The sequence below is a fragment of the Palaemon carinicauda genome, chromosome 15, assembly GCF_036898095.1.
Source record: "Palaemon carinicauda isolate YSFRI2023 chromosome 15, ASM3689809v2, whole genome shotgun sequence".
Classification (NCBI taxonomy): Eukaryota; Metazoa; Arthropoda; class Malacostraca; order Decapoda; family Palaemonidae; genus Palaemon; species Palaemon carinicauda.
The window spans coordinates 60,316,301-60,336,300 of NC_090739.1; the positions used below are offsets into that span (position 1 = coordinate 60,316,301).

Consider the following 20,000-nt stretch of genomic DNA (forward strand, 5'->3'; position numbering starts at 1 on the left):
TACGCGATATGAAACCTTAAATACTCTGAATGAACAAGGTAAAACAACAATGGAGGTCTTGTAGAGAGTGGGGTTCCCCTGCTGTATGGGACCGGAAAAGCAGCCATTAAAGTAAAAAAGTAAAGTAATGCAGATTACCAAATGTTATTAAAGCTGATTGGCTATCTTTGAAGGTGAAACCATATATCCCTTTGCCATTGCGATGTTATTATTTCCAAATGTAGAATAAAGTTATAATCGTAATGCATCAGTATGAAGTACCAGAAGAATTATCTTTGTTTTGCATTCAGAAGTGGCCATTTAAGCCAGCTGTTTGTGCCAACTGTGGAAAAAATATTCATGGATCTTGAATAGAAAATCCAAATTGCATACAGTGTGGGGAAGCACACCCAGCTACATCTAGAATATGTATTAAGTTTACTTTTGAAAAACAAATTCAGGCCATTAGGAAAGGGTTATTTTTAAAGAGGCTCGTAAAAGAGTTCTTGAAAAACAGATAAGACCAGGGCAACCTTTTTCAATGGTTCTGAAGAAAAACTTGCCAAAGCATACGGACGAAAGTTATTTTATATCCTCACTTTTAACATAGAGAAACATATGAAAGTAGTTAAAGAGGTGGTAAGTCCCATTCAAAATTTAAATCCAGAAATTGTAGAGAAATCAAAACAGATACTTAATTATTTGAAAGATATTCAAAAGCCATCTACTCCCATTCTAAATAAGTGTACAAACCTTTCTTAGGCCGTGTCCTTGCCTGATCGATGGAGGTTCCACTTGAGACCAATTTACTTGGTGAACCTGTAGTGAGGAAGGTGCAAAAACTTGATAGCTCACAACTTTTTAATCGAAAAAGTGAGAGACCTCCATCTCTCTCGCCTCCTACCATAAGAAACATTAAAGCCACGACTTCAAATACATGTGATATCTTGTATGCTGATGTTTCTGATAAACTGGAAGACAACTTAAATAAATCAGAAATTCAAGTTGTGGGACACCATCCTCCTCAATAACTAGATCCAAAGGACACAAAGAAAAAGACAAACACAAAACCCAATATATCAAGATCCTCTCCCGAGATACCACAGGGAAATAGTGTCCTCGAGAGTATGTTAGCTATAGGACACCATATGATCAACGAGCAGGGAGCCATGCGGGAAGTCTTGTATACGTTTGTCTATCTGTACCCCTCTGCAGGCAGTGGTTTTACAGGTTTTGAGTTGCATCCAAAAACTCCTCAACATTATGGTTTTTGGGTAAAATCATTAGTAAATAGTCTAGATATAGCTAGAAATAAAGTGCTCCCATGTAGGATATCATCAAACCCCCCCCATGAAAATTACTGGAGATATCTTTCTGTGAATATTTTATAAGTATAAAAAAGAGCAAGACTGACTTAAAAGCCAGGTTACTCTTCATGGAACATATTGAGGAACTTAGAGATTCAACTTTTATGTATATACTGATGGCTCCAAATCCGATGCTGGTGTTGGATTTGGAGTATATAGTCGTGCTTTTAATTAAAGAGGTGCACTTCCTTTTGTATCCTCTATATTTACTGCTGAACTATATGGCATACTAACGGCTATTGAGGAAATAGCGTTGAGAGATGAGGGTAATTTTACCATTTTTTGTTATGCAAGAAGTGTCCTACAAGCTTTAGAACTTTTTAATTCCAAAAACCCTTTAGTTTAAAAGATTTTTAGAGTGGCTTTTTATTACTGGAGTGAGGGTTATAACAGTTCGATTTTGTTGGACTCCATCATATGTAGGTGTTTCTGGAGATGAGAAGGCAGATTTACCGACAAAGAATGCTGCAGCTGAGTTGCTACCAAGAATTACTGGAGATATCTTTCTGTGAATATTTTATAAGTATAAAAAAGAGCAAGACTGACTTAAAAGCCAGGTTACTCTTCATGGAACATATTGAGGAACTTAGAGATTCAACTTTTATGTATATACTGATGGCTCCAAATCCGATGCTGGTGTTGGATTTGGAGTATATAGTCGTGCTTTTAATTAAAGAGGTGCACTTCCTTTTGTATCCTCTATATTTACTGCTGAACTATATGGCATACTAACGGCTATTGAGGAAATAGCGTTGAAAGATGAGGGTAATTTTACCATTTTTTGTTATGCAAGAAGTGTCCTACAAGCTTTAGAACTTTTTAATTCCAAAAACCCTTTAGTTTAAAAGATTTTTAGAGTGGCTTTTTATTACTGGAGTGAGGGTTATAACAGTTCGATTTTGTTGGACTCCATCATATGTAGGTGTTTCTGGAGATGAGAAGGCAGATTTACCGACAAAGAATGCTGCAGCTGAGTTGCTACCAAGAATTACTGGAGATATCTTTCTGTGAATATTTTATAAGTATAAAAAAGAGCAAGACTGATTTAAAAGCCAGGTTACTCTTCATGGAACATATTGAGGAACTTAGAGATTCAACTTTTATGTATATACTGATGGCTCCAAATCCGATGCTGGTGTTGGATTTGGAGTATATAGTCGTGCTTTTAATTAAAGAGGTGCACTTCCTTTTGTATCCTCTATATTTACTGCTGAACTATATGGCATACTAACGGCTATTGAGGAAATAGCGTTGAGAGATGAGGGTAATTTTACCATTTTTTGTTATGCAAGAAGTGTCCTACAAGCTTTAGAACTTTTTAATTCCAAAAACCCTTTAGTTTAAAAGATTTTTAGAGTGGCTTTTTATTACTGGAGTGAGGGTTATAACAGTTCGATTTTGTTGGACTCCATCATATGTAGGTGTTTCTGGAGATGAGAAGGCAGATTTACCGACAAAGAATGCTGCAGCTGAGTTGCTACCAAGAAGGTATCCCATTCTTTGTAATTATTTTTTTTTTTACCTAGCATTAAGAAGTTGGATTATAATGATTGGCAACAACATTGGGATAGTTTGATTCAAAGTAAGATGAGAGAAATAATGAATGTTATATCCGCTGGGAGATATAATATAATGCCCCGAAGGTGGGAGACTACTCTTTGTCGTCTCCGCATTGGTCACACACTGTTGACACACGAGTTTCTGTTAAGGCGCCAACACCAACCGTAGTGCAATGACTGGTACGTTTAACATTGAGGCATCTGTTGACCGAATGCCCCAATTACAGCATCTTAAATAGATATCTATTTGAGGCTCGGCATGAGGATGGCAGGTTCATCCTTGCCAAGATTCTTGGACATGATGTGTCCTACTATGCGAGCGGCATTTTCAGATTTATTTCAGAAGCAGGTCTTCTGAAAGCTATTTAACTTTTACTATGGTATCTTAACTTTTATGGTTTTAATTAAATATTAATTTTGTTCATATGATAAATTATATTGGCATCTCTCTCTCTCTCTCTCTCTCTCTCTCTCTCTCTCTCTCTCTCTCTCTCTCTCTCTCTCTCTCTCTCTCTCTCTCTCTCTCTCTTTAAAGTCTCAGATAAATACTACACACAATATAAATTTTTAATTTGTGTAAATCTATATTCAATCCTAGGTATGGATTAAAGATGTCATTTGATTTTGTCAGCTGATCTCTAGCTTTTTCCAACAACATAACGTACATGAATTGAAAGATGTCTAAATAAAACTGGTTTTCGATGTTATCTGAACCTCTTTTAACGGTTTTGTACTCTTTTATTAATAATTCAGGATTAAGTTTTATCAAGAGCAATTACAAATTGTTTTTATTTCGGTTTTATTGTCGGCTGTTTTCAAGGTCCCGACGGTATCACAATTATGCTCGCATATAGTTAACAGAGTATTGTTGATATGATTTTGCCTCCTATCATGTAATCCTTGAAAAAAAGAATACCATTCAACAAACTCTTGACCAGTTTCTCATTAAAATGCGTATCGAACAACAACTACAGACGAATCAGCGGTTGACGCTGACGATCCACAGCCATCTACGTACGCAATGTAAACAAAGATATTGAATATAAATGTATGTAAATGTAACAATTAAGTTTATTTTATACTATCGCAATATGATTTTTATAACTTAATTTATTTAACCTTACAAAATCTTTCAATTTTATACTATCTTAGAGCAAACCACGTTCATGAATAAGAATCCGCAAATTACTGTAAACTTGTGAAATTGTAAACATCTACATATACACGTGTGGCTGTACATTTATTTGTAAAATTAGATTATTTTTGGTACTACATTGAAAAGTAAAATTTGTAAGTTTAGGGCACCGTCCGGTATGTCCTGTATTTTTTTTATATATTAGAAACACGCTATTTCTATATATCTATTTTATACATATATAATACCTACATCATATAAAAATTTCAAGTGATTTGATCAAAAACTTTTTGATTTATTAGCAAAAATCATGATTTTTAAGAAAAAATTTAGGTACCCTTTTCTCCACTAATGACACCAATTGTATTGAAAATCATACCATCAAAACTACTTCTTCCCTCTTAACGAGAGAATGCCTTGATGAAGTCATTGGGCTTCAGCACGGCATATCATTCCCGTGCTGAAGGCTTGTGACGGGCAAGAGGGCTCTCGAACTGGGGAATTTCTTTTCCTCAGTTTGACTCTAAATTTCTCTCATTCTTTTTCTATTACCTCTTATTGCTTATTCCTCCTTCATAATTATCAGCTGTCTCCAACCTTGCTGTCAAAACTCTTTTACCCATTTCACTGTCCAGGTTTTTTAGAGGGGACATTGTATCCATGATCGGTTTTTATTTCAAAATCAAATGTGGGAGCTGTGGTGGTCTTGCCAACTGCCCGAAAATGTTTGGACACCTAGGAGTGTCAGTATTCCCATACTGGCACGCGGAACTATCTCTTAGGAAATTTGGCCTTCGGATTCCAGGGGTTGGCGATTTTATAGAGATAGGACTCTCGGCATTCTGTCCGGTTTGCCTGCCACTATGATTAGAGTGGGGATGATTGTATTCTTGAAATGCTCTCAGTCCCATCAAGCGGGTTTGGCATACACTTGAGCCACTCTAATCATAGTGGTACCATCCCTTTGTGGTAGGGTAGGGAGTGGACATTTGGTAAGCAGCTTTCACAGGTGTCATTGGTGGAGAAATTAATTCCAGGAAAGGCTAACGGTGTCTTCTTTGGAATTTCAGACAGTCTTAATTTTTTCTCTCCCTTAAACTATATTTTTTTCCATTGTTTTTTTTTTTCATTGTTATTATGACCCCTTCCCTCCCCCTGAAAAAATAATTAATGAGTAAACTTAATATTCCCCGTACCCCTGGATCAAATGGCGAACCCCAGACACCGTTGACGACTTCTGCTTGTTTAAATAGGGAAAGCTCTGTTGACAACCTCGGCAATAAAAAGGATTCCTCCAACAATACTTCTTTGACCAGTGTTGTTAAAGACAATTTATCGGCACTGGTGGAAAATGATGCTTGTAATAACCGTAATACTTTACTCTCTGGTTCTGGCTCATTACCAGATCCAACAAAAAATCTGAAAATTCTCCACTTAAAAAACATACCAATTGGTTGTAGCTATGACATAATTCATGAAGCCTTCTGTAGATTTGGAGCAATCAAAGAAATTTTAATGGAGCTTAATGGTAGTAAAGGCTTTTGGGAAGCTTGGGTATCATTTTCAAGTTTTGAGATTGCTTTAGAAGCAAATAAAAATTTAGAGAGCATAAAAATTGACAATTGTTTGATTTCTGGGGCTTTATGTGATAAAGCACCAAGACACCTAGAGGTATATAAACCAGAAGAATGGATGGAAAAAGAAATAGAGCATAGACTTCCAGAAGTAAGAACCCCCAAGCCCCCAACATGGATAATTGCATCTGGAAAGATAGATAATTATAACTATTATAAGATTAGTAAATTTATACAAAAAAAAGTTGGTTTAATTAAAAGTAAGGATATTAGTAGATACGGTAAGCAATCTGTTTTGATTAATGCAAAATCAGATACTCAAGCTCACATGCTTTGTGGCATGAAGATTGCAGAAATTGATCCTATTAAGGATATTAAACCACATATGAGCTTCAGCTATGGTAAAGGAGTAGTTTTTGATAAAGATCTATATGAATTCTCAGAACCAGAAATTCTGGACATGTGCCCTGCTAATGTTTGGAAAGTAAGTAAGATCCCTCAAACAAGCATGGTAGTTTTAACATTTGAAACCCCTGTTATACCAGATCATATAATTATTGAGAATGAAAGAGTACGTGTTCGAGAATATAAACCTAGGCCTTTACAATGCTTTAATTGTTTCAAGTACGGTCACCCTTCCCGGTACTGCAATAATACGAAGATCTGTATTAACTGTTCTTTGTTAGAACATGGCCAATGCAACAGAGATACAACCTGTGTAAACTGTAAAGATAATCATAAACCAAATGATAAAAGATGTAGAGAATACAAGAATGAAGAAGCTGCAATCTTGAAAGCAAATGCTGAACATATAAGTGTAGGTTATGCAAAGCATTTACTTAATCGACAACTTAATTTTGCTCGCGCGGTTAAGATGCCAACAAAAGATTATAATCCACTACCCCTTACTACCTCAGGGGGACCAGTGGCAGCACCTGGCCCGTCAGGTGCATCTCCCTTAGTGGTAGTAGCCCAGCCATCTGGGTCAAGTGCTCAGGCTATAAAAGCCAGAGCACAAACCTCCAAAGAGGTCAATATGGTGTCCAACACACCAAAAGTATTGTCACCGATAGGAGCATCTCCCCTAGAGGTAGTAGCCCAGCCTTCTGGGTTAAGTGCTCGAACTGTTGAAGTTCTAGCACAATCCTCCAAGGAAGACAATGTGGCTTCCACCACCTTAAATGTATTGTCTCAGGCAGAATCTCTACCTGATTTGATGGAGATTGGAAAACAAGATCTTCCAAAGAGGAAAAGGTCCCCATCATCCTCACCTTCATCTAAGTCAGGTAAGTGCCCTACTGCTCATGATCCTAAGGTTGACTCTTATAAAGATCCTAGAAAGAAAGAAAAGAAGAGTGGTGGCCTAGTAAAGCCTTCCATCTCCAGGCCTTACATGGCTTCATCTGAAAAGTCCCAAAAGACAAATGAGACAAAGAAAAATAATAACAAAAGATAATGTCTATCATCCAGTGGAATTGCAGAGGTCTAAGTACTAGCATTGAGCAAATAAAAACTTTAACCAGGGACTCAGACACGAAGGTAATTTGCCTACAGGAAACCAAGATCAGTGATAAACCATTTAATCCTGGACTCAATTATCATTTTTGTAGATCCCCTCCTTTGCAAGCTGCAAGAGCTCAAGGTGGTACAGGTTTTATTATTCACAAATCTGTAAAATTTGAAACAATCCCACTCAATACACCACTACAGGCATGTGCAGTTAGAACTCATATCGGGAAAAAAATTACTTTATGCTCGCTATATATTGAACCATCCTTAGAACTTTTCCTCTTAGATCATGCTGGTAATCCAAGAAGGCTTAGACTTTCTGACCTCCAAGACTTGATCAATCAGCTTCCTGCCCCTTTTATTTTAATGGGTGATTTTAATGCAAAGCATACTTTATGGGGTGGAAATGTGTGCGATAGATGGGGTAATCTTGTTGAAGAATTAATCGACAACAATGATGTAATACTAATGAATGATGGTTCTTCAACTAGGTATGATGTATTCCACAACTCTACATCAGCCATTGATTTGTCAATCTGTTCCTCATCCATTCGATTGGACTACCTTTGGTCAGTAAATGAACACCTACATGGCAGTGACCATTGGCCAATAATGTTAAATTATGTCCATAATCTTCCTTCTCAGTGTCCACCAAAATGGAAGATAGATGAGGCAGACTGGGCAGCTTATGAAAACTGTTCACACACTGATAAAGAATATGATGAATTTACATCTCCAGTGCATGCCTATCAACATCTTGAAAATATTATTGATGATAATGCTAGCAAGTTTATACCTAAAACATGCGGTTTACCTCATCGCTCTGTAGTTCCTTGGTGGAGTAAAGAATGTGCCAACGCAAGAAAAGTGACCCGAACTTGCTTCAGAAGATACTTGAGGACAAACTATTTAGCAGATAGAATAGCATATCTCAGAGCCTGTGCCAAACAAAAAAGAATTTTTAAAAAAGCAAAGAGAGCATCTTGGAAGAAATATATATCTAATATTAATACCAAAACTCCTTCAAAGGAAATATGGGACAAGATTAGAAAACTTCAAGGTAAATTCGTCCCTAAGCCTCTACCAATATTAAGGGAAAATAATAGATATATATCTGACCCCAAAGATGTAGCAGAGGTTCTTGCTAAGCACTTTGCTCATGTATCAAGTGCTGACAACTATTCCCCAGCATTTCAACAAATTAGAGCATCAACATCTGTTGTTCCTCCTGCTTCTTCAAATACTGAAGCTTTTAACCTGCCTTTTAGTATGGAGGAGATGCAAAATGCTATCTCCAGCTCTTCTTTAACTGCCCCAGGTGAGGATGGCATCCGGTATGAAATGATATCACATCTTCCAGTGGATACTAAGGAATTTTTATTAGAAACCTTTAATGGTCTATGGGCTTCCCATACATCTCCTGATTCCTGGCATACTTCAATTGTAATTCCAGGCCACAAGTCTGGTAAAGACCCAGAACTGCCATCTAGTTATAGGCCCATATCCTTGACCAGTTGCATATGCAAACTATTTGAGAGAATGATCAACAACAGACTTGTGTGGTATCTAGAATCAAAAAATCTTTTATCTAACAGACAGTTTGGTTTTAGGAAGAACCGAAGTACTCTAGACCCTTTGCTGATGTTATCAAGGGAAATTTCAAATGCTTTTTCTAACCAAAACCAGGTGGTGGGTGTCTTTTTTGACCTCGAAAAGGCATATGACACCACCTGGAGGGGTGGTATTTTAAAGCAATTGGCCTCGTGGGGTATAGGAGGACATATGTTCTCTTTTATTGAAGAATTTTTATCAAACCGCTCCATTAAAGTGAGAGTAGGGTCAGAACTATCTTCATCCTACATGCAAGAAGAAGGTGTCCCCCAAGGCAGCGTATTGAGTGTGACCTTGTTTGCTGTTGCAATTAATAGTCTCATTAGTCACATACCTCCTGGCATACAAGGATCACTATTTGTCGATGACTTTGCAATTTATTGTAGTGGATCATCTGCACTACAAGCATGCCAAAATCTTCAAATTGCAATAAATGCTGCTTCCGCATGGGCAAATTCTCACGGATTCATGTTTTCTCCTCAGAAGACCAAAGCCATTCGCTTTACTCGTACTCGTAAAAGGGAAGAGATCCCCACCCTTTTCTTAAATGATTGTATTTTGCCATATGAGGATAGTGTCAAGTTTCTTGGAGTCATTTTCGACAAGAAAATGACATTTGGTCCCCATATAAATGACCTATCTATCAGGGTTAAGAAGTCACTGAACATTCTGAAAGTGATATCGCATTTTGATTGGGGTGCTGATAGAACAACTTTGCTTAGAATTTATACATCTTTGTGTCTGAGCAAGTTAGACTATGCATGCCAAATATATGGGTCAGCTACAAAGACTTTACTTGGAAAACTTGATATTGTTCACAATGCTGGGCTTCGCATCTGCACAGGTGCTTACAGAACATCTCCCATTGACAGTCTCTATGTTGATTCTGGCATACCTCCCCTTTCCATTCGCAGAGAGGAGTTGAGTTTGAGGTTTTTAGCTAGGTCCCTTGCTGTGAGAAACAATCCTAACTGTAAATATGTTAGGGCGCCTTTAGATCGGGCTCCTAACAGATCTAGAGTGCCTAAGCCTTTGGAAGTACAGCTGAAAAATGATGCTAGAGAAGTAGGCTTGTTAACAGCACAAATAGCAGAGGTAGGATATCCCAAGTCTCCTCCTTGGTGTAATCCACCTGTTAAAGTATGTTTTACGGCAGGAGGGAAAAATACCTTACCTAGTAGGGTAATGAAAAGTGAGTTTTTAAATCATGCTGCTCAACATCATGGGAAACATGTTTTTACAGATGGCTCCAAATCGGCTGCAGGAGTTGGAAGTGCAGCTGTGGTGGGGGATATTGTTATTAGAAGGAAACTCCCATACTCTTGTTCAATTTTTACTGCTGAGCTGTACGCAATAATTCTCGCAGTCCAACATATTTTTAAAAATGGCAACCAAAATAGTTTTTATACAATTTTTACGGATTCCAATAGTGTTTTACTCTCATTAAAACAAATTATGCCAGGCCATCATCTAGTACAAGAGGTCCAGGACTGGTTAGTACTTCTGCAATCTAGGAAGAGTATCAGTGTTCACTTCTGTTGGGTCCCTGCCCATGTTGGGGTGGATGGGAATGAACAAGTAGATAAGGCAGCAAAGGAAGCTTCAGGGCTAAGTAATCCATCCCCCTTGAGTATTCCTTACAAAGATCTTAAAAGTGAGATTCATCTTTACTGTAAAAATAAGTGGCAAGCTCGATGGTCTGAACTGACCACCAATACAAAATTGAAACAAATCCACCCATTGGTGGATAAATGGTCATCTTGTAATTCTACAAGTAGAAGGGATACCATTATTCTAACTAGGCTGCGTATTGGCCATACACATGCAACGCACAATTATTTAATGAAGAGTGGGGAAGGGAGACAGGCCCCTCTTTGTAATACCTGTCAAGTGACAATGGATGTTAAACATATTTTAGTTGATTGTCCTGTTTTTAATCTCCAGAGGAGGACACATTTACTCCAGGACAAACCGTTAAGAGATATACTGGGGGAAAACTGTAATACCCTGAACTTGAGAAAATTTATACAAAGTATTGGGTTATATTACGAGCTATAATTGATTTTATTAATTTATTTATTTATTTTACCCTTTTAATCCCTATTTATTTCACATCTAGATTTTATTGTATGAAAGTGTTACGATTTGTATTAAAGGTTAAAATGATACTAAATGGTATGAGTGTACAGATATGATTGAATGATTTTCGTTATATAGCGCTGAATGGCCTTTGATGCCCCAGTGCTTGGCTTAATGCCTAAATCCCATATTCAATTCAATTCAAAACTACTTCTTTATAAAATAAACCGAATAATTCTGTGTGACAGATTTTCAATTATCCTTTTTCTTTTTTTTTAATTATTTTTTTCTTAATTTTCTTCTAGACGCAAAATAATCATGAAAAAAAAGAGAAAAAGGAAAATCTAAATTCTGTCACAAAATTGTGGGAATTTTATTCTTCTTTTTAATATCTTTCTCTCTAAAATTGAACAATAATTAACAGTAAAATATACCGAAATTGGAATATGTATGTTTTTGAATTATGAACTCCCAAAGATTTGCTCTAAATTTTTACTTTTTTCCTATAAATAAAAATAAATTAGTATGCTAACTTTATTTTGAACTTTTATTGTTTATTCTTACATGAAGGCTCCCTAAACAAGGTGTTTAAACCCTAAGTTTACCATACCATTACACTTGCTGTGAGGGTGTCATGAATTGCCAGCGGCCTATCATTGTTGCTAGAGTTTTTCTTAGAATGTTTCAGCTTTGTAATATTTTTCATGTTTCTCTCTCTTCTTGGTTCTTTTTTGTTACTCCGTTGTTAATTTTTGTTCTGTCTATGACCTTGGGTAACATTGGCCTAGCTATAAAGTTTATGAGCACATTGTGAAAACACAATGTACATACAAACAAGTAAACAAACACACATGCATCATAACTTCTATACGTCTTTGGAAACTCTTGCTGGTTTTCTAGTAGATCGTAGATTGTGTTTACCTACACTCTATCAATGCCTTCCATCTCTGTCAGACGTACAAGATTTTGAAACATAAGTGAAAAAATCGCTATACTGTGTACTGTATATGCAAAAATAAACATACGAAGACCATTCTGTCAAACTCAGTCTTGCAGACAACGCAGTAAGGATGATGTCATCATTTAAAGACCGCTTTATCTTCATTATTTGTAAAAATGATTGGCTGAAACTTCTGGAGAGTATGTATGACATGTTTCTGCATACATAGAAACTATAAAATGATTTTCGATTTTTTAAAGTTGTGTTAAACATCATAGCGGATGGTCCCCTTACAGTGGTACCTCTACATACGAATTTAATCCGTTCCACAGCCGACTTCGGATGTAGAAAATGTTCGGATGGCGAAACAAATTTTCCCATAAGAATACATTGAAATAGGATTAATCCGTGGTTGAGCTCAAAAACCTATGATAACTCCATATTAAATTACTACACATAATTACACATGACAATATGAAGACTAAATTAGATAATAGACATGTAAAAAAGAATAATTATCAAAAAATGATAAATAAGAAACGGGTTTTTAGCGTCACTTTACCTTAGAAAGTCCAGCGCAGGTGTTGTTGGTCTTGGTACGCAGAGAGGAGATGGACGGGCGGCGAGGAGGTAGAGAGGTTGACTACGATAAACGTACACTACCGTAACTTATTCTAACTTACACTAAGTGAACTTTAACATAACTTAGCTTATTTTTTTTATTTTCATATTTTATATTTTTTTTTTACATTTTCTTTTTTTCTTTTTGATGATTAATTTTAATCACTTTCACTCTCTCCACTTAAAATTGATTGAATTTTTTTTTCTTCACTCTTTGCCGTTTTCTTTGAACCACTTCCATTCTCTTCATCACGAGTTCGCTTTGTAGTTTTTTTAAAGAAGCTATCGATAGAAAGTTGCTTGGTACAGCTTTTCAGAATGTTTCGAAAATAAATTAGTGATATTATCAAACTGCTCAACTACACGACAAACCTGCATTTTCTTTGGATGGTATTTGTCGATGAAGTCGACCACGTCTTGATATTTTCCCAACACCTCTTTTATTTGCGCCGAACCTAACATGTTCTACCTCCTTGATCCCTTCCTTGTCATCACTCATGTGCTCAGACATAGCATGGAGTTCCTTGAGCTCCTCTGTAGTAAGTTCGTCGTGATGTTCTTTTGCAAGTTCACTCACACGAACACCATGCCCTTGCTTTTCAAGAATTCCTTGCTTTACTTCTAAAGAAAGCATTTCCTTATTCCTTTTATCACCACTACCACTTGCAAAACTAAGCCTTTTAGGACCCATGATTTACGTGTAATACCGTAAAAGATGAACGTAAAAAATCACGATTAAAACACAGTTAATAGCAGAACGCACAGGGCACAACCACACGAAGCCGACGAGAACAGATTAATGTCCCAAGCCACGCTAATTGAGGGTCCCTCCGAGGTAGAAATGCTGCCTTCTATCAGCGGAAATAAAAAATACATCCGGCGCTATGAGTACCACCTACGCGTCCGGGTATTGTTTACTTCGGGTGTCGAAAAAAAATTAGGGTGTAGAGTAGGAACGTGTTTGAATTGTACTTCGCGTGTCGAAAAATTCGGATACAACCGGTACGACGAAAATTGCTTACTTTGTGTGTCGAAATAAAATTCGGGTGTAGAGTCAAAAAATTGCTCGAATTTTACTTCGGATGTTGGAAAATTCGGATGTAGATACGTTCGTATGTAGAGGTTCCACTGTATATAGATTTTTATTAACCTCTCTCTCGCGCTCCTGCTCTTAGGCGGGAAATTCAATTCACATAACATCAGACATTTCGTGTTAACAGAATATATCTTGATAATGTTGTAATCGTGTAACTTTGAAATCTGGTTAACAGAGCTCGTGTTAACGGGGAGTTAACTTTACTTTCTTCGTATTATGAATAAAAATTATTTAACCTCCTTAGAAATTTCTTTTTTTTTATCCTTATATATAAAGTAGTTGTTATTATTATTATTCATAAATATTTGGGTTGACATTTTCCTCTTCAAACGATGTCGGCATTTTGACCATCGATGTTATGTCCGTCGACATCATGACTGGTGACATGTTCATTGACATTTTGTTTGTCCGGCAATCTCCAGAACACCATTTCAGCTATGATTCGCAGGGTCATTGACCATGCAGTGAATCCCAACCCTCCTCCTCCTCGTTAACCTAGAGCTCATGACATAGGGGCACGTGTGTCCCTAGCATTTAAACGTAAATACTCTGTGATGCAGGTACTGCAAGCGGGTGTGTGGAAGCCTCAAATGACCTGCACCACTTACTACCTGCAAGACGTGACCCATTGGAGCATGGAGACAATTTCCATTGGTCCTATGGTGGCTGCACAACAAGTGGTTCAGTATACCTCGGGCACCTTGATAGACAAGTAGCAGATGGTTGAGGGCATAGGTAACCCGGGATTAGTCTGGGATGAATTTGTAAGAATGTCTAGTCTTTCTTTCATCTTCCCCCTCTCTTGGGGTACAGCACTATGGGTCCTCTGCAAGCAGGCCTCACTTATCTGCAGGTAATAATTATTTCCCGTGTTTAACCTAGTATAGATTGGTACTTGGGAAACATGTATGTTTAATGTCAACGTTCCTATTTATCTTGGAAATATCTTATCTAGACTGACAAATTGCTAGTTGTCACATGCACACAGTTTGCTCAGGCTGCTATCCATGTGTTGCAGGAAGTTTTAGTGAGGTGTCAGTGTTTATTTTGGTTACAGGCCAAGCCCATACGAGAAAACCCTGGGTCAATGGCCAAGCCAGCTGTCGGACTTCCACCCATCTAATGGGCGAGTCATTCCTAATGAATAGCGTTAGGTTTGTAGTAGTGTCAGAACAAATGGCATTTGAAAGTAATTTGTATTTTTCCTAACGATACAAAGATGGAGTTATTTATACAAATTGTCCGGCCATCAGGTGTCCCCCATAGTAATTCCTGCCTGTAATCAAAAGTAGCTCGAATACACTGGTGTGTGAATGAGAGGGTAGCTGGTAACCCTCATTACCCTTCACTCCCCCCTCCCCCTATTTAGCAGGTTGGGTAGTTCCCACCTCACTTGAGTCTTATTGGCTAGTCTTCCAGCTTCGCTGAAATATAAGCCCTAAGAAATAGCTCTTGGTTTGTAGCGTGAGGAAAAATACAGATTACTTTCAAATTTGTCATATTTTCTGGGGTTAGCGTATTCTTATTGTTATAATAAAAACCAGATCTGGTGACCTTTTTATGAGCTTGTATCTCAAGAAGTCTAGGAATGAGCAGAGTACTCCAATACCTCTGCCCAGGGATACCAAGAATGTTGTCCTGTTTGTGCCGTAGATCAGAAGTGAAATTGTTCTTCCTGAATGTGAACTCCCTGTTGACCAATGCCTAACGTGAAACTCATTATCTTCTTGCGACAACATAACTTAAGAAAATCTGCCATCTTTTCCTATCTCGGGTTCAATGAACAATCCAGACTTAGGTTGGAAAAGATATCCGGTTAACTTTCACGATATTTTCTCTCAAGAAGGTTCCTGATTACACGAACAACTAGCTACTGTGTTCTGTAGAGCAGTGCGAGTTTCTGATAGAATAAATAGCTGGGACATATTGCATCCTTTTTTGTTCATGAGCTCTAGCCATTTGGGAAGGAAGTAGTCGGTGACATTTTCTCTCCAAGTAATAAAGAATATCAGAAGAACCTATGCATTCTCAGGGGAAGCCTCACCATGGATCCCTCCTCAAGCACACTATTTAGGTGAGTTTGCTACAATCTTAGCGTTTTTCAAAACCACTCGATAATGCTGATTGCCAAGACTACTTTGTCGGTGAGTTTCGGACACTCCAAAAGAATTTTTCAGTACAGTCCTTTTTTTTTTTTTTCTAATTAAGAGAAGCTATCATATGAGCGTATACATCTTCAGGGGAAGGTACCCCTGAGGTGCCCTTTGAGTACCTGCTACTTGTGAGTTTGCCGAAACCTCAGCATTCTGCAAAATCACTTATTAATACAAATCCTCAAGTTGTTGAATGGAAGGGGAAACCCACCTTTGGACATTTACCTCAAGGATGACACAATCAAGTCTTTCGACACCCTGTCAATTAGCATTGTGGTGATAGCACAACTATGACCTAACTGTCATCTTTGACAGGAAATGTGCCAGTTCTAGCGCCAGACCTAATTATTCCTGACATTATTGGCTAGAAGGATATCTAAGGTGGATAACGCTCTTGATTAAGCTTGCCCGGGTTTTTTTCACACTGATGCAAGTTAGTGTGCCTCAATTTCTTAATTTGATGATATATTAAAAAAATGTCCCTCTTAATTATGTAACACTTGGTGTTCATACCACTTCACTCCTGGAGAAGATTACCTTTTAGGAACTTGAACGAACAGCCCTACCTCTTTATAAACTGGTTACTCTTACCCGGCAGTTCTCTTAGATCACTTACTATTATCAATAATAATGGCATCAGTGAAGGGTTTAACTCTCAAGAATCGGAAGTTTGGCCACACTGTCCTCGATTCATGTTTATCTCTTGCTATTACTTATATAGTAATTAGATCTTCCAGAGAGGAAGGGTTTACCTCTTAACTTTACGGGGACCCTCCCCCCTAAGGAAGACTCCCCAAATAAATGACTCAGAAGTTTGTATCCGCATAAGAATAAACTACAAATTTAATATAATTTGTATTTTTCCTGGGTCTACAAACATGAGTCACTTACCAAAGGTCCTGTCTCAACTGCCAGGCAAGTCTTTGACCATGTGCGTGTTGTGAAGAGACGGTATAACCCTCTTGCTCCTTGTGCGTGCGCTGTGTTTACCATTTAAGCATGACGCAATCAGCCAAAATTTTGATTGGCCGGCCATAGAAAACTTGATTAGCTGTAAATGACTCGAGTTTATATAGCTAGGAAAAATACAAGTGATCTAAAATTTGTAGTGTTTATTTACAATTTTAGATCATTCGGGAGTGACTGTAGCTTTCAGATGTTTGTTAGCCTAGGCTTTTACCCTGTTTTCACAATAAAAGAGTAAATACGCTTCCTAATTTTTTTCTCAAGTAAAACAAAACTATGGTGGTTATAGGTTTTAGATAACATGTAGAACTACTACAAACATTAATTGAAATATGACATTGCTGTGCATTGTATATTTATGATTTAAGATGGACAATTCCCTACTAATGTGGTAACAGCTAGTAGCATAGCTTCTAGCATAGCTTTCATCGGCTTGGCCATGTAAGCTAGTCTACTCATTTTTAACATGCGAAGAAAGAAAATGCTCTTCCTGATTAGTCCATTAATTATAGGAATTATTACAGCATCGCTTAGCAGATACTGAATAAGTGTGTTGATGGATAAAATTCTTTGGTTATCATTACTGGTGCTTAGCTTACATTTGTTTTTTATGAAATCTTGTTCGCTAGCCGACTTGTTTTCAGGTTATAAGGGTAGATTCACTTCCTAAATAGTCTGTATTAGTTATAAGAATAAGTAATTTATAGCCTAGCATGTATGGAAGTAAATTTTGGATTAATAAACCTAATGAGTTATCCTTGGCCTTAATTTATAGGGCTAACCTATTTTTCCATATAACTTGCATATGGGAAATCCATACTATTGTAATTTCTGGACAAACTTTGGTTTAGTTTACTTACTGGTTATTAAATTCTTGTTCTGAGAACTTAGTATTGTTTTATACACTTTTCCTTACTGCCGTCTCATTATGTACTTTATTTTGTAACAACATATTTTTAAAAGACAGTGTTGCATTCTTTTTTAGGCACTGTCCTGTTTAGTCCAAATAGCCTCTGTGAGGCGTACTTTATTTAGTAATGAGGAGCGTGCTAAGTTCCTGTCTCAACTAGTCAATGGCGTTAGAAAAATATTACAGAATCCGCAGGTAAAGAATTACTGTATTTGTAAATCTTACATTCTATATATTTAGTTTTAATCTAAGATCTTGTGCATCACATTTAAATTTTCATGGATCATTTAACAAAATACCTCATTGCAATACCTAACTGCTTTTACCAGAAAGTCATTTGTATTTGTTTGGAAAATTTTATTTGTAGTTGCTTGCAATGAATTTGTAATTAAAGTATCCTGTCCATTGAAGAGTAAATTTCTCCTATATTTTTAAATGTTTTGTATCAATGAAATATGCTATTTAATTTTGATTGAATTTTACTTATTCCAGGGTTTGAGCGATCCTTCCAATTATCATGAGTTTTGTCGACTCTTACTCAGATTAAAAAGCAATTACCAGTTAGGTGAACTGGTTACTGTTGAACATTATCCAGATGCAATTCAGCTCATCGCAAAATTCACAGTCGAGTCGCTCAATATGTGGCAGTTTGCTCCAAATAGCGTTCATTATCTTCTTTCCTTGTGGCAGCGCATGGTTGGGTCTGTTCCATACATGAAGGTTTGTAACTTATTTCATTATATCAATAAACCTTCCTAAAATTCCTATGCTATTTATCCTCTCAAAGAAAAATTCATCTGTGGTATGATTAAGAGATTCATAATGATAATATTTTTGGTATCCTTATTCCCTGCGTAAAGAAGCACTGGGGAATAGAGTTTGTCTAAACAGCACACCATACCCCAGCCGCCACTGTCTTGATTTCTCATTCTTCTGTGGCTGGAACAGAGTTAAGTCATGTTTTTTAAGACACCTTTATTCAATTCATTCACATGTTTTTATTGAAAATAAAATTGTGATATCGAGTGTGTACATTATCAAGTGAAAAGGCTAATATTTAGGAGAATAATTATTTATTTTGTGTGATCATAGCATAGTACAGTATTTGTTTACTCATTTGATATACTAAGTGTAGTACCATCATTAATTAGTAATTGTTCTACCATTATACAAAACCTCGCTATTCACAGGATATCACGCCGAAAGACGAACTATAAGAATTTACCGAGGGATAACTACCTCAACCACTAGTTAGCGGGAGGGGTGGGAGCTAGCCGGCTACCCTGCTCACTCACACACCTGGGCTGAGCACCCACTTTGCTTTTGCCTCAGTAGTGTGTGGACGTTGCGGCTCTCTTCCGCCTTTAACCTGACTTGCCACAACTAATTCTGTTTTTTCTTTCTCTTTTCAGAGTGTGTGCGTGTTTTCTTCTGACCTGTCCTGGACCTGACGGCTGCTTATATCTATCCTTGAGACGTATCTTCACCAACTGTGCCGCTCTTGATGAGGCTAACGGAGTGATGGAAGCAGCACTTGTCTCAAATGTCGGGAGTGGTCTGCTTCCAGTGGGAGATGTTTGGGTGCAGGAAAAAAAAGTCTAAGCAAGATTCATCTCCTTTGTGATCTTCCTCGAAGTCAAAAAAAATCTTTAGACTACTTCTTTTACCCTCAATCTCTTCCCGAAGCTGCTCCTCGACCAGTCCTCTCCGGGTAACGGCCGAGTAGTAACACAGCCCTATTTAACCCCAGGGCAACCTCGAGGATCATGGGATGGTACCTTTTTCCCTGGTGAAATGATTTCACTCCTTCCCCGAGGAGGGCCTGCTCTCTCTCTCTGATTTGTTGCAAATGTGGCCTGTTGAAGGAAGTTCTGTTCGAACTCGTTTAGTTGTGGGCTGAGAGGAAGCATACACCTACTGCCTCAGAAATGTATCCTTCCCTTTTGGGCAAAGCACAGGACAACCTAGTGTTACTGCCCATCACTCGGACTTCTGGTCCCCTGCTATGGCTGACATCTAAGATTGCGCTTCTCCCCCTGCTATGGCTGACATCTAAGATTGCGCTTCTCCCCCTGCTTGCGGAGGGCAAAGTCCGAGGCAGTCTCCTCCTTCGGGAGGGCATCTCTTTTGTCTGCCAGAGAGAAGTTTTTGAGACCAACGTGTCACATTTGAGCAGATTCTCTCTTTGGAGGAACCTTACAAAAGCTTAAATAGAAGAATGATAAAAAAATATAAACCATAGATTCTTGTATTCATTTCGCGGTTTTTCAGCTATCATGAAGGAGCCTTAGAACGAAACATTTGCCATAGCCAAGGGATTACTGTACCTCTGATTACAAGTAATATATATATATATATATATATATATATATATATATATATATATATATATATTTATATATATAATATAAATTTATATATATATATATATATATATATATATATATACGTATATATATAAATTTATATATATATATATATATATATATATACGTACATAT

At 37.3% G+C, this 20,000-nt stretch overlaps 1 protein-coding gene across 2 annotated transcripts in view; it reads left to right on the forward strand.

Moving 5' to 3' along the window:
• The window catches only part of Ranbp16 (Ran-binding protein 16), a 538,645-nt gene that overhangs the window by 322,560 nt on the left and 196,085 nt on the right, over positions 1-20,000 (forward strand). For both annotated transcript variants that reach the window (XM_068388421.1, XM_068388420.1), the window contains exons 6-7: positions 17,575-17,694; positions 17,992-18,219. In XM_068388421.1, coding sequence (XP_068244522.1) covers positions 17,575-17,694; positions 17,992-18,219 — 348 coding nt within the window. The remainder of the gene's footprint in view (positions 1-17,574; positions 17,695-17,991; positions 18,220-20,000) is intronic.